This window comes from Choloepus didactylus, chromosome 20 (assembly GCF_015220235.1).
Source record: "Choloepus didactylus isolate mChoDid1 chromosome 20, mChoDid1.pri, whole genome shotgun sequence".
Taxonomy (NCBI): domain Eukaryota; kingdom Metazoa; phylum Chordata; class Mammalia; order Pilosa; family Megalonychidae; genus Choloepus; species Choloepus didactylus.
This window is the reverse complement of record NC_051326.1, coordinates 20027212-20041110: the sequence shown is the minus strand read 5'-3', so window position 1 is coordinate 20041110 and position 13899 is coordinate 20027212. Positions and strand designations below refer to the sequence as shown.

General features: G+C 35.0%; 1 protein-coding gene across 1 annotated transcript in view; it reads left to right on the top strand.

Annotated features, from left to right (window-relative positions):
• Window positions 1-13899, top strand: part of ADAM2 (ADAM metallopeptidase domain 2) — a 149942-nt gene that overhangs the window by 51063 nt on the left and 84980 nt on the right. The window contains exons 8-10 of the mRNA XM_037812774.1: window positions 2748-2819; window positions 3265-3431; window positions 4472-4553. Coding sequence (XP_037668702.1) covers window positions 2748-2819; window positions 3265-3431; window positions 4472-4553 — 321 coding nt within the window. The remainder of the gene's footprint in view (window positions 1-2747; window positions 2820-3264; window positions 3432-4471; window positions 4554-13899) is intronic.

The following is a 13899-nucleotide window of genomic DNA, read 5'->3' as shown; positions in this document are numbered from 1 at the left end:
CTTCAATAGTATTGTTCATTACTCTGCCTCAGTCAACTCTATACAATTGTACACTATATTTTATGATTACTGAGCTTCACCTTTCCTTACTCTGATATTTGAGCATCCCCATCTCTGACTACCTCCTCATATATTTCCATCTCATTCCTAGCTTCTAGGTTTCACTGTTTTATAATGTCTCTAGGGCCTTCATCCACAAACCCTGCCACTTTTGTATTCTCTCATTCTGTGCTCAATCTTTCGTTACACATCATTTATCTTATGGTTCAGTCTTCTAGTCACTCTGTTGCAAATGTCCTCAACGACCTTACTCTGTTTTCCAGTAATCACTTACCTGGCAAAACACCAGAAACATCAGAACTGGTTAAATCTAGCTGTCTCCAAATAATCTGTTCATAATTGGAATAAAACACACAATAATAGTGAATACCCTCACTTCAGTTTTATAAGCCCCCAAACTTCACCATGTCCCCAGATTTCTCATGATTGCCTTGATGACTCATATTTCACTGATAAAAATAGGAGAAAAGAGAACTTCCACAAAATTTTACTACTTGATCAAACACTTAGTTTGGGTATGTAATCATGTACTTTGCTTTCCTTGCTGTTTTTGGGGATGAAATGGTACATCTAACACTAGAACTCCAGTTGTGCACATTAATACTCACCTCCTCAAAGATATGGCTCTAAAAATCCCAACCCACAGCATAAATTTTCATCAATACTTGGCCATTCTCATCAGCAGTAAGTATCCCACCATCTTAAAACAAACAAAACCACCTCTCGTTCCCCCAGCTAACACAACAATATTTTGCCTTCATTTAAACACTCCTTGAAAAGTTTCCTGTGTTTCCTGGCCCTTTAATATTCTCTCGCCATTCTGTTCAGTGTCATTTTTATTTCTATCTCTATCCCCCAAATTAATTCTAATATAAAAATTATCTCCATGTTTCTAAAGTAGTTATTTCATTCAGATAGCTAATAATACTCAACTTACAAGCAAAATTTAAAACATGCCTTTATGCTCGAAGATTGATTCATTAAAAATATGATTGCAAGCTCTGTCTACATGGATGGGGATTTTCAACTGGGAACCTCACTATAGGCAGATCTATGTGTGTTTTTTAATTTGGGTAAGCACAAATGTCTGTATCTTTACATCTTTTCTTTTGGACAGGCAATATTTACTGAAGGTATGAATGAGTGTCAATTTGGGAAATAAAAAAAGAAAACCATTGAATTTATTTGATCTTCCCCTTCTGGGGAGTTTACCCTTAACAGTTTCCCAGTTCAGGCACATTTTACTCTAACCTTGCAGGAAAGTACATCCCTCGTCTTCACTTAGCATGGAGAGGTGCAGGCACTCAATTTGAAGAGAGGAAGGAGTCAGAATGTGGTCTAACCGCTTTTTCTGTTTTCTAAAACAGCTTTATTGAGACAAAATTTACGTACCATAAATTTCTTAAGTTCATCCACTTGAAGTTTACAATTCATTGGTTTTTAGAATAGTTACAGAATTGTGCAATCAGTACAATAACCTAATACTGGAATATTTGCTTCACCCCAGGAAGTAACCTTGCATCCATTATCAGTCACTCCTACCACCATCCCACAGACATAGACAACCACTAGCATGCTTTTTGTCTATATAGATTTACCTCTTTTTGTTTACTGTGTTTCATATCTACTTAGTCTAGTTCTCCTTTATTATCTTTGTTTGTCATAAGAGGATATTAGTGTGTTATTCTTTATTTTTAAAATTAATCTTTTAATTTCAAGGTAATTAATTACTTATTCATATGCAGTTGCAAGAAATAATACCTCCAATTTGTAACACATTGAAATATTGTAGCACAGTATTAGACCAGAATATTAAAATTGATATAGTCAAGATGCAGAACAATTCTGTTTCACCTCGAGGATCTCTGGTGTTTGTCCACAACCATAATCTCTTCCTCCTCACCCCACTTTCCCTGTCCTTTGGAAACCACTAACCTGTTCTCCATTTCTATGTATATTTTTTCATGTGAACAATGTTATAAAAATGGAAGCAGTCACTATATAAATTTTGGGGATGTCTTTTTCACGCAGTAATTATGAAAGTTTTCCTTGCCCTAACTTTAAAAAGTTTTAAGTCATTCCACTTACTCTCAATACCAAATTCTCGCTTTCAGAGAAACTGATAATAGCCAATTTGTGAATATTTTAGGTTTTTCAAAGTGAACTATATTTTTCTCCTGGTTTATTATTAAGTTTCTTATATCTGCTTAGTCAGTTACCACTCATTGATCTGTTTTCTGGTTTCCAAATTTTGTCTTTATTGTTTTTCCTTTGTCCTTCTACTGATACTTTTATAATTGTTTTAATGAAGTTTCAGGCAGGCATTCCTTTGAATGGGTGTGTTTAATGTACAGTCTTTCTGAATTAAATTTTCACATTTGGAAAATAAGTATTTTGTTGTTTAAATATTATACTTTAGAGTTAACATTTTCTTTCAAAAATTGTCATTAATTGATAGTATAATCATACCTGGTTTGTAGTCTTTTATAATATTTCTAAATATTTTCCAATTTTTCTGTACTGAATTGATATTATGTGATCTCTATAATAGTAAATAATGTTTAAATACCAATATTTTTGTAATTCCAAGAAGTTCCTAATTTACTATATTGAATTTTAAGTAGGATGACAATTTTCAAATATTAAATAATGCATATCTAGGTCTAAAAGGTATTTATATTTTTCAGTATAATCATATGGGCTCTGATACAGCTATTGTCACCCAGAAAGTTTTCCAATTGATTGGATTGACCAGTGCTGTAAGTGTTCATTTCATTTCTTAGTCCCATTGTGTTTGTTTATGTTGCTTGAACAATTCCTGTAGCTTCTTTTATGACACTTCCTGAATACAAATCGAGTGAACTTGTATATTTAACCAAAACTTAAAAGTTCAGTTTTCTTGCCTATCAAATAGGAATAATACCTTACACCTAATTAGGTTATTGTAAGGATTAAATTAGGTAAGGCACGTGGTAAATAAGTATTAAATTAAATAAGTGCCAGCATTAAAAATAAACCTGTTACTTGGTATATTAGTAGTACAGTATTTATTACTTACTGATATACTTTGAAAGACTCAGTGCAGACTTATAGTTTAGTTGTTTAATATTTGTCATCAACATAGTGCTCATTTTCATAGACATCTTCCCAAATCTAATTAAACCATAATGTTTGAATATATTTTCTGTATGTGTTCTATTTTAGATTTTTGCTTCAGTTAACATTACAGTAATTCTGTCTTCATTGGAGCTTTGGATAGATGAAAATAAAATTCTGACCACTGGAGATGCTAATGAGATATTACACAGATTTTTAAAATGGAAAAGATCTTATCTTGTTTTGCGTCCACATGATGTGGCATTTTTACTTGTGTAAGTATAATATCTTGGCATTATACAAACAAAATGCACCCATATTCAACCTCATTTTTAACAGTGCCATGTTTTTCCTGACATACAGCACAGTGTAAATACTGTTTTTCACAACAAAATACTTGGAGCACAATTTTTGATGTCAATCATTCCATTTACTTGTTTGTAGATAAAGCTCACTCCTTCAATTGTGTTATGCATTTTTATCATAGAATGTAAGATATTAAATATCCCAAAATATTCATAAGATAATAGCAAAATCTATCTGAAGAAACATCTCTGAATTCTATTGATGTAGAAGGTAATTTGGCCTTCTTGTGCTTTGTGATCATTAAAAAAATAACAAAGAAGTGGAAACACTATGGGAATTTTTAATACCTCTATCATAACATATTTTCACTGTACTGTATTTTTTAATGAGCTCTTTTTCAGTATTCAGTCTCTATTACATATATGTCATATATGTATATATAATGCAACATATATATAAATATGTGTTTGTGTAAGAGTATACATATATATGGGTATATATACAGGGTTTATCTATATAGGCTTATATAATATAACATAGAATTTTAAAATTATAATCCTTTTTATTCTCTGTCCCATAAGTAAGCCATGTTATCACATGGCTCTGTCAGGTAAACTCCATCCAATTAAGAGGAGAATTTAGTCCATAGGGTGACTCTGCCCATTTATCAGCTGCATTGCCTTAGCATTCTAATTTTAAGAGATTTTATTTATTTTGGTTGTTTTGATTTTACGTGATTTTTTATTTTAATTTTTAAAACTATAGAATAATTGACTCTTCATATTTTCTCAAAATTCAAATACAAACACACTTTCTGTTATTCATTATTAAATCTATTTTATTGTTTTCAAAAGAAGGAGAAACATTTAATCACTTCCTAATGTTAGGTGGAAATATCTATGAATTTAACATAAATATGCAAAACTAGAAATTGTCTTAGGAAAATGTGTTATTAGTTGTGCTTGGTTTTATAAAAAGTATTTGATTATGCTCCTATTTTGAACTTAAGTTACAGAGAACATTCAAATTATGTTGGTGCAACCTTTCAAGGGAAGATGTGTGACAGAAACTATGGAGGAGGTGTTGCTATGGTATAGTATAGTTTAATTTGCTTGTATAGATAGAATCCTGTATAGATTGATAGTTAAATTTTCCTGTATCTTATTATTTCTAAGTATATTAATATTTACATTATCATTCTAGGGATCTTTGTCTCTGACACTAATAGAGATGCTTGAAATATAAGAAGTCCTGGGACTCAGGATTCAGTACATATAAAAATTTTACAGTATTTCTTCTCATATGTTCCACATACCATTTTTAGAAAGTTGTTGCTTTTAAGGATCATGCTCTATTTTAATCGTAAAATGCGATAATTTTTATAACTTTAGTATTGAGTCACATTAATTTTAATTTAAATCTGTAGATTTTTACACTTTCTGAATTTTCTTCCAAATATAATCCTGAGAAATAGAATCCTGAACCCCCAGAAAAAAAATAAAACATTTGAAACTTTTTATCAATTTCCTTAAAAAGCTTCATAGAGCATAAATGAAGAATAACAGAACAAATGCCCAGTTTTAAGATTTGTGCCTGATTTGACATTATTTAGCTTAGCAGAATATTTGGTGTATTGAAAATGGTATGTTTTTGTCAATATATTATAATGCTATTGTTTTTCTGACAAAACTTGCCTTTTTGTTTAGTTTATTTGCATGCAGTATCTCTTGGAGTTTGAAAGAGGCAATGCATTTCAGTAAACGTGTTATGAACTAGTTGAACATATAAGAGATGAATAAATCAAATGGAGACAAAGTTTTATCTTTATAATTCATGAATCATAACTTTGAAAACATGGGTTCTATTTATAGGCAAGTGATTTACCTAGTCTGAAAAGCTATAGGATTTGGCACACTTACCCAAATGGTTGCTCACATCTCTGAAATGCATGAGGCTTCACATGCAGCAGGACCTTCCTGGTTAAGGCAGGCTAGCTTCCCAGTACTCTGTAGAATACTGGAAAGGTCTGGCTCATGGGAAGAGGATACTCCTCTCTCTAGTGATAAAAGCAATTGGAGGAAAGCTTTTTTTTAGTTTTCTTCTTCCTTATTCTCCTTATTTTTGGATAATCATTGCCTGACTTTTCATTGGAAAACTCAGTAGCAGTTATTTTCCACAGAAGTGAGATGTTGAAGTAAGAAATTAAAACTCAGACTTCTGATTTTCAAACATACTACCTTCCTACTCAATTGTCCAGAGCTACTGAATACAGTCTAAACACTATATAAATCCATTGTTGCTCGTCCTTAAATGTTTATAGATGAAATTGCAACCCAAGTATCTTTTGGGTGAGTGGAAACAAGTGAGAATAGCTAGTAGGATGTCTGTGATGTCTGCAGCTCTCTTCCCTGGGGTTGTCCACTCACCTGTACTCTAACTAACTGACATAAGCTAGGGCATGGCCTCAAGGCTTATACTACATGTTACCAGACATGTATCCTTTGATCTCTGTTATATAAACCCATGGACTGTATTGTGTAGAACCTGAGTATTAAGACTTCTTCAGAAGAGAACACACTAAGCCACATATACCGCTTAAAGCAGAAGTATTGGTAATTATTGACCAGTAAACTCAAACAAAATAAAAGTGCAGGCTATCATAGAAATGGACAAGTTGGAAACAATAGGTATGGACAATATAATAGTTATGGTAAATAACATAAGGGATAAGATTGGTACATCTGAAAAATAGATTATCAAATTATAAAATAAGAATGAGTAGGTCTCCCAGAAGACATCAGAAAAAGTGTAGTATAGATAAAAGCAAAGTTAAGATAAATGGATGATGGAAATAGAAGTGCCAATATCTAGTAGTAACAATCTCTAAAATTTGTTACTCTAGTAAAAAGATAAGAAAATTTAAAATCCAAAATATTTTGGAAGGATTAACAGAGATAAATTTCTCAGAATTCCATCAACAGAACCCTGTCTACACTTACTGCCAGATTGACAATGCACCCATTTCAGGAAACCCCTTCTGGAGTCTCACCATGTTCCTTCCCACTAGAGATCTGGTGAGAGGGGAGGAAAGCAGGTTGTAGATACTAAGAGTATGTAGAAGGTCAAAAAGAGAGGTAAAAATGCATACCAATGAATAATGAAAAATATCAGATACAAAGGAATATTGCTGTGTTTCTAGAAGGAAGAAAAACCTATAATAAGGAAGATGAATTTTACAAACAAAGTAAACATTGGATGCAAAAAGACTTCATTCTTAAAGTATTAAATAAAGAGTATTTTGAAGTCACAATTCATATCTAACAATTTTCATTCAAGTATAAGGCACAATTAAAATACTTTTAGGCATACAATGCATCAAAAGATTTGTCAAGTCTCACTTTGTTAACATATTTTTAAGAATTACTTAAACCAATGAAAATCTAGAAAACTTATGAAAGTAAGAGTGAATTAATATTGCTAAATATCAGTGTTGTCTTAAATTGCAAAATAGCAAGGACTAGGCCAGGGAGGGGAGGAGAAGATAGTTATATCAATAGTAAACCAGAGCTTGTAATCTATGATGCTGTGGAGAGAGAGGGGTACAGGAGAATTACAAATGATGTGGAGTCATGCTTATAGGACTCATCTTCTTAAGATATCAATAGAGATATTGCTAAGATTTAGAAAGAAGTAAGAGTATATGAAAGTACAAGCAATAAAACAAAACTTCCCCATGTGACGTTAATCCAGTAAATGTAGTCAAGAAAGAAACAAATAATTGAAAGAACAATAATTTAAAATAGTGAATGGAAAATATCAAATAAAATTGTTTAAATATGTCCTAAGGTAGCAAATTATATGAATATAAAGAGGTCAAGTTCACGAAATAAGAGATAGATTCTATGATAGAAAATTTAAGTGATAAAAAATATCCCATCCAGGGGGAGAACCTAAGATGGCAGCTAGGTGAGAAAGGGCAAAAAAACACCTCTGTGAAAAAAACTAGATAAAAACCAGAAAGTGACCCAGAACACCACTTCCAGCGTAGCACCAGCCAGACAAGGTCTCCTAAATCCACAGAGAATGTGCATTTGGTGAAACCAGGAGCCTGCATTCTGAAACGAGTGAGTGAGCCAGCTGAAAGTCCAGTGGCCGCACTGCAGTGTGGGGAAATGGTGGGCTGGCATTTGGAGATGGACTAGTTCTTTAAAGAAAAAAAAAAAAAAAAGCCCGGAAGTGGCTGCAGATAAGACGGGGAGAGCTGCGCAGTGAAGCACGGCGGGAGTGGGATGGGCTAACGCCTCGGTGTCTGGCATGGAGGATACCCCTTCCCACACCTGCTGCTGATTGTCTCAAGACCAGGGGAGCAGAGGGGAGCCAAAAGGAGAAAAAAAACCACATTCCTTGCAGCCATCTCCCCAGCCGTGCCAAGAAAACCAGTGTGACGGGGAGTCTTTCCCACAGCACCGTACACATGCCACAATATCGGCCATGGACAGTGGCCCTTAACGCGCCCATGGCTGATTGTCCCGGAGGTGGAAGGGCAGAGCTGTGCGCAAAGGGGGAAGTTAACGCATCCCATTAAACTATCTTTGTAGTGGGCTGGGTGTGCCCCTGCATGGCCCAGCGACCCAGGGCTTCCCTGGTGGGCCGGCGTGCACTTGTGATGTGGCATGGCCCTCCCTCAACAGAGGTCCTGGAAGAGCACAGCTGGGAAGGGGGAACCGCTTGGAAATCCCAGGGACACTACGTGAATCCAAGGACTTGTGGGTCAGCAGCAGAGACAATCTGGAAAGACTGAAATGAGGGCTTAGGCTCCTGCAACAGCCTTAAATCTCCGGGAACACCTGGAAGGTTTGATTATCAAAGCTGCCCTGCCTCCCTAACTACCCAGACACACGCCCCACATTCAGGGCAGACAGCACCAACACCCAAACTTGGTGCACCAATCGGACCCCCCAAGAATCAGACCCCCACACTCCACAAAGACAAAGTTGGGGAGAACTGACTTGAGGGGAATAGGTGACTCACAGACGCCATTTGCTGGTTAGTTAGAGAAAGTGTACACCACCAAGCTGCAGTTCTGACAAATTAGGGATCAAGTAAAGCAAATGCCAAGAGGCCAAAAACAACAGAAAATCTTAAAACATATGATAAAACCAGATGATATGGAGAACCCAAACCAAAACACCTAAATCAAAAAGCTCAGAAGATACACAGTACTTGGCACAGTTAACCAAAGAACTACAGACAGGCAACAAGAGCATGGCACAGGATATAAAGGACATGAAGAATAGCATGGCACAGGATATTAAGGACATAAAGAAGACCCTAGAAGAGCATAAAGAAGAAATTGCAAGAGTAAATAAAAAAATAGAAAATCTTATGGAAATAAACTGCAGGCCAAATTAAAAAGACTCTGGATACTCATAATGCAAGATTAGAGGAAGTTGAACAACAACTCAGCCTCCTTGAGGACCAAACAGAAAATGAAAGAACAAAAGAAAGAATGGGAAAAAAATTGAAAAAATTGAAATGGATCTCAGGGTTATGACAGATAAAATAAAACGTCCAAATTTAAGACTCATTGGTGTCCCAGAAGGGGAAGAGAAGGGTAAAGGTCTAGAAAGAGTATTCAAAGAAATTGTTGGGGAAAACTTCCCAAACCTTCTACACAATATAAATGCACAAAGCATAAATGCCCAGAGAACTCCAAATAGAATAAATCCAAATAAACCCACTCCAAGACATATTCTGATCAGACTGTCAAATACTGAAGAGAAGGAGCAAGTTCTGAAAGCAGCAAGAGAAAAGCAATTCACCACATACAAAGGAAACAACATAAGACTAAGTAGTGACTACTCAGCAGCCACCATGGAGGTGAGAAGGCAGTGGCATGACATATTTAAAACTCTGAGAGAGAAAAATTTCCTACCAAGAATACTTTATCCAGCAAAACTCTCCTTCAAATTTGAGGGAGAGCTTAAATTTTTCACAGACAAACAAATGCTGAGAGATTTTGCTAATAAAAGACCTTCCCTACTTCAGATACTAAAGAGGGCCCTACTGACAAAGAAAAAAGCTGAGGGACTTCACCACCAGTAGATCAGTCCTATAAGAAATGCTAAAGGGAGTTGAGCAGGCTTAAAGGAAGGGACACTAAACAATTGACTGAAACTATATGAAGAAATAAAGATTACCAGTAAAGATCACATGGTATATATAAATACCAATACTACTGTATTTTTGATTTGTAACTCCACTATTTACTTCCTACAGGATCTAAAATACATAAACTGTAATGATAAATCAGTGTTTTTGAGCTCAGTGTAAAATATGTAATTTTTGACAAGAAGTATGTAAAGGTGGGAGAATGATGGAGTATAGGAACATAATTTAGGTGTCATATTGAAATTAAGTTGGTATCAAAGAAAAACAAGATTGTTATAGATTTAAGAAGTTAAATTTAAGCCCCACAGTAAACACAAAGAAAGTATCAGAGAATATGACCATAGAGATGAAAAGTAGAGTAGGGGTTCTGAGAAGTGGGGGAAGGGGCAATGGGGAGTTGAGAAATGAGTGTAGGGTTTCTGTTTGGGGTGAAGGGAAACTTCTAGAAATGGATGGTGGGAAGGTGATAGCATTGCAACATTCTAAATGTGATTAATTCCACTAATGGAATGTTAGGGAGGAGGTGGAATGGGAAGATTTAGGCTGTATATGTGTTTCCACAATGGAGAAAAAAAAAAAAAAAAGACAGTCTAAATAGATGACAATTAAATGCCAGGGATGATCCTGGATGGGATCTGAGGATAGAGGAGAGGAGGCTCAAAGGGACACAGTTGGGACATAAGGGGAAAAAAAAAGGAAATATAGATTGTAAGCTTTGTATCAATGTTGAATTTCTTGAACTTCTTAGCTACACTTAATAGGATTGCATAAAAGAATGTTCTTGTCCATGGGAAATGTATATGTAAATTATATTGTTTGTTCAAAGATGTGTGCAGCCTGCTCTCACATGTTCAGAAGACAGAGCAATAGATGATAGATGATAGGGAGGGAGGGAGGGAGGGAGAGAGGGAGGGAAAGAAAGAAATGGTGTGACAGGATGTTAAAAGTGGTGGATCAGGGTATCGGGGGTGGGGGGTCAGAGTATGCTGGAGTTCTGTGTATGGGGTTTGTACTGTTTTTGCAACTGTTCCTGTAAGTTTGAATTTATCTCAAAATAAAATTTCTTAAAAAAAAAAAAAAAGCCAAAAAGAAAAAAATATCCCATCCAAATGAGAACCAAATAAATAGGAGAAAATGGAATCTTAATAAACTAAATTATGAATATAAAACAGGAGTAAGCCTCATTAAATTAACACTAAAACGAAAGGAAACATCTACAGTAAACACATATGCACTTAACAAGATTGCTTCAAAAATATATAAATCAGTATGGAATTAACTTTAGGGATAACTCTGTAATAATAATATGCCCCTCTCAGAACCTTATGTGTCAAGAACAAAATATAATAGTTTGTTTCCAGTTTATGTTAATGGCTAAAATGCATACATTTTACTTCCTCTTGAAACTATACTGAAACTGTAATAAATTGATTTTTAAAAATATTAAACCTACAAAGCAGGGATAAAAATAGAGGAGACAACAGCTGTAAAACTTTGGAATCTGGGAATTCTATATCTAATTTACACCACAGGATACCCCAGAAGTCTCAATTTATGACATCATCAGGTTGTTGAGTAATTGGAAGAGGTTGGGAAAGTTAAATAGGGAGAATAGGGCACCAGATGTTTGAGAATCAATTATATGTCTAGATAGATTTTTCTCCTCCACGTGAACCTGGGATACAAAATCAAGCAGAAGGATACAACAAAATTTTCTGCACTGCTGTGTGCTAGGCTCAGTTAATAGCCTAGGAATGACCTAAAAAAAATGACTCAACTGAATAATGCTAAATGATGCTTGACAAACTCCAAATTCTCTTTCCACACATTGCTTCAAGAACTCTGGCAACAGGATCTTTACTATCAAACAGATAATCAGAAGACTGTGGTATGGGGAAACTGAGCAGCACTGGAGAGAAACTGTAATGGACTGGCTTTGAAAGTTTTCCAAATTAAGTTAAAACATGATCACATGGTGAAATTGTAAGCTGTTATTAGAAGAAATGAAAGCTCTTTCAATGAGCTTTTTATTGTCCCTAAGTAGTAATTATGAGTAAGATTAGTACATATATGAGAGAAGCCTTTAATAGGAAGTCAGGAATCAATATCTACAAACAGAATGGGAAAACACCTTGGAGGAAAAAAAAAATTTATACACAGAGAATGAAACTTCAGCAACACTTTTTACCATTTTTCTCAGATAAGAAAAAAAATATTGCATTCATGAATCAGTGAAAGATGCCCTGGGTGATTGATAAAGAAGCAGAAACTGTAGAACTAACTTTGTCAGAACTTTGTGAAACAGCCAAAGTTTTACAGCAATAAGAGTTACCAGTGAATCAAAAGGAGAATAGCAACTTAATAAAAGTAGGAAAGCTTTGTGATATTTTTAGTTGTGATTCTCCCACAAACTCCCAGTGTTGGTGGCATTCTTGAGGATGGCATCCTGTGTTTCCAATTTGGAGCCTTGGTCCATGGTTCCAGAAGGAGCAGAGCAGACCTTATTTCCAAAGAATTGTGTTTGTTCTAACCTGTCTGAAGGCTACCTGAGGGACTGAAACCAAGCACTTGTCTTTATTTCACCTAACTTGGAACTCAGGGCAGAAAACTAGCAGACAATGCTCAAAAATATAAGTTGAACAAAAACTGCATAGATTAGAGGACCAAACGACTTGGTAGAAAAGCTGAGAGAGTTTCTTTAGGAAATTATGGCATTGAAAAGCACCTGTGTTATACTGGAGAATTTAGAAAGCCATCCCAATGCCCAGAGTAAGGCAGAAATAAAAAAAAAAAAACACCTGAGAGCACACTAAGCTTTCACCTCTGGTTGCTCTCCAGACTCACTCCAAGCAGGAAGTGAAGGATAAGGCAGAGTTGAAAGAATAACCCAGCACTGAACCAATATACAAATGCCAGGAAAAGTGTTTATTTTTTCCTTCTTTATTCTTTCATATTTTTTCTTTCTTATTTTCTCTCCTCTCTTACTCTTTCTACCTCTCAAATACTAGCTGAACACAACCTAAAGCAACAGAGACTTCAGCTACCCCCCTTGGGAATGACTAAGTCTCTGCAAAAATAGTTTTGAAGTGTAACTAAAGAAATGAATGACTACAGCATTCAGCAGGCAACAACAGCAAACCATGGAGAAGGGGAGAATCTAGTTTACAGAGTTACTACCTTGTAGTATTCACATGTCCATTTTTCAACAAAAAAGTACATGGCAAACAGAGATAAAGGAGTCTGTGGCCCATTCAAAGGAAAAATAAATTGACAGAAACTATTCCTGATAAAGCACAGACATTGGACTTACTAGACAAAGACTTTAAATGAACTCTCTTAAATTATGCTCAGAGCTAAATGAATCCATGGACAGTGAACTAAAGGGAATCAAGAAAATGATGTATGAAGAAAATGAAAAAATTAAGAGAATTTATATAATGGAACCACTTAGAAATTCTAGAGCTGAAAAGTATAACTGAAATGAAAAAGTCACTAGAATTGTTCAACAGCTTATGTGAGCAGGCAGAAGAAACAGTGAATTTGAAGGTAGGACAACTGAAATTATCCAGTGAGAGGATCAGAGTGGAATAAGAATGACAAAAATTGTAGGGAACCTAAGGTACCTGTGGGATACAATCAAGAAGACAAGCATACACATTATGGGAGTCTCAGAAGAAGAGGGAAAGAAAGAGGCAGAGTGAGTATTTGAAGAAATAATGGCTGGAAACTACTGAAATTTGATGAAAGAAATCTACCCATATAAGAAGCTCAGCAAACTCAAAGTAATATAAAACCAAAGATATCCACTTCGAGATATTACAAAGACAAAGCAAATCTTGAGTGAAGTAACTCATCACATAAAAGGAATCCTCAATCAGATTATAGCCAATTTCCAATGAAAAAACATGGAGCCCAGAAGGCAGTGGGATGACATGTTTAAAATCCTGAAATAGAAAAACTGTCAACTAAGAATTCTGTATCTGGCAAAACTAGCCTTCAAAAATGAAAATAAATTAAAACATTCTGAGATAAACAAAAGTTGTGGGATTTCATTGCTAGTAGATTTTTCTGTCCAAGAATTGCTAAAGGGAGTCCTTCAGACCTAAATGAAGGGTTATAGACAATAATTTGAAGTCATATTATGAAGAAATAATGATCTCTTATGAAGTTTAACAACATAGGAAAATATAAAACCCAGTATTTTAAAATTGTAGCTCCTCTTTTTATTCCTACAAGATGTAAAAGATAAATGCATAAAATAGTCAT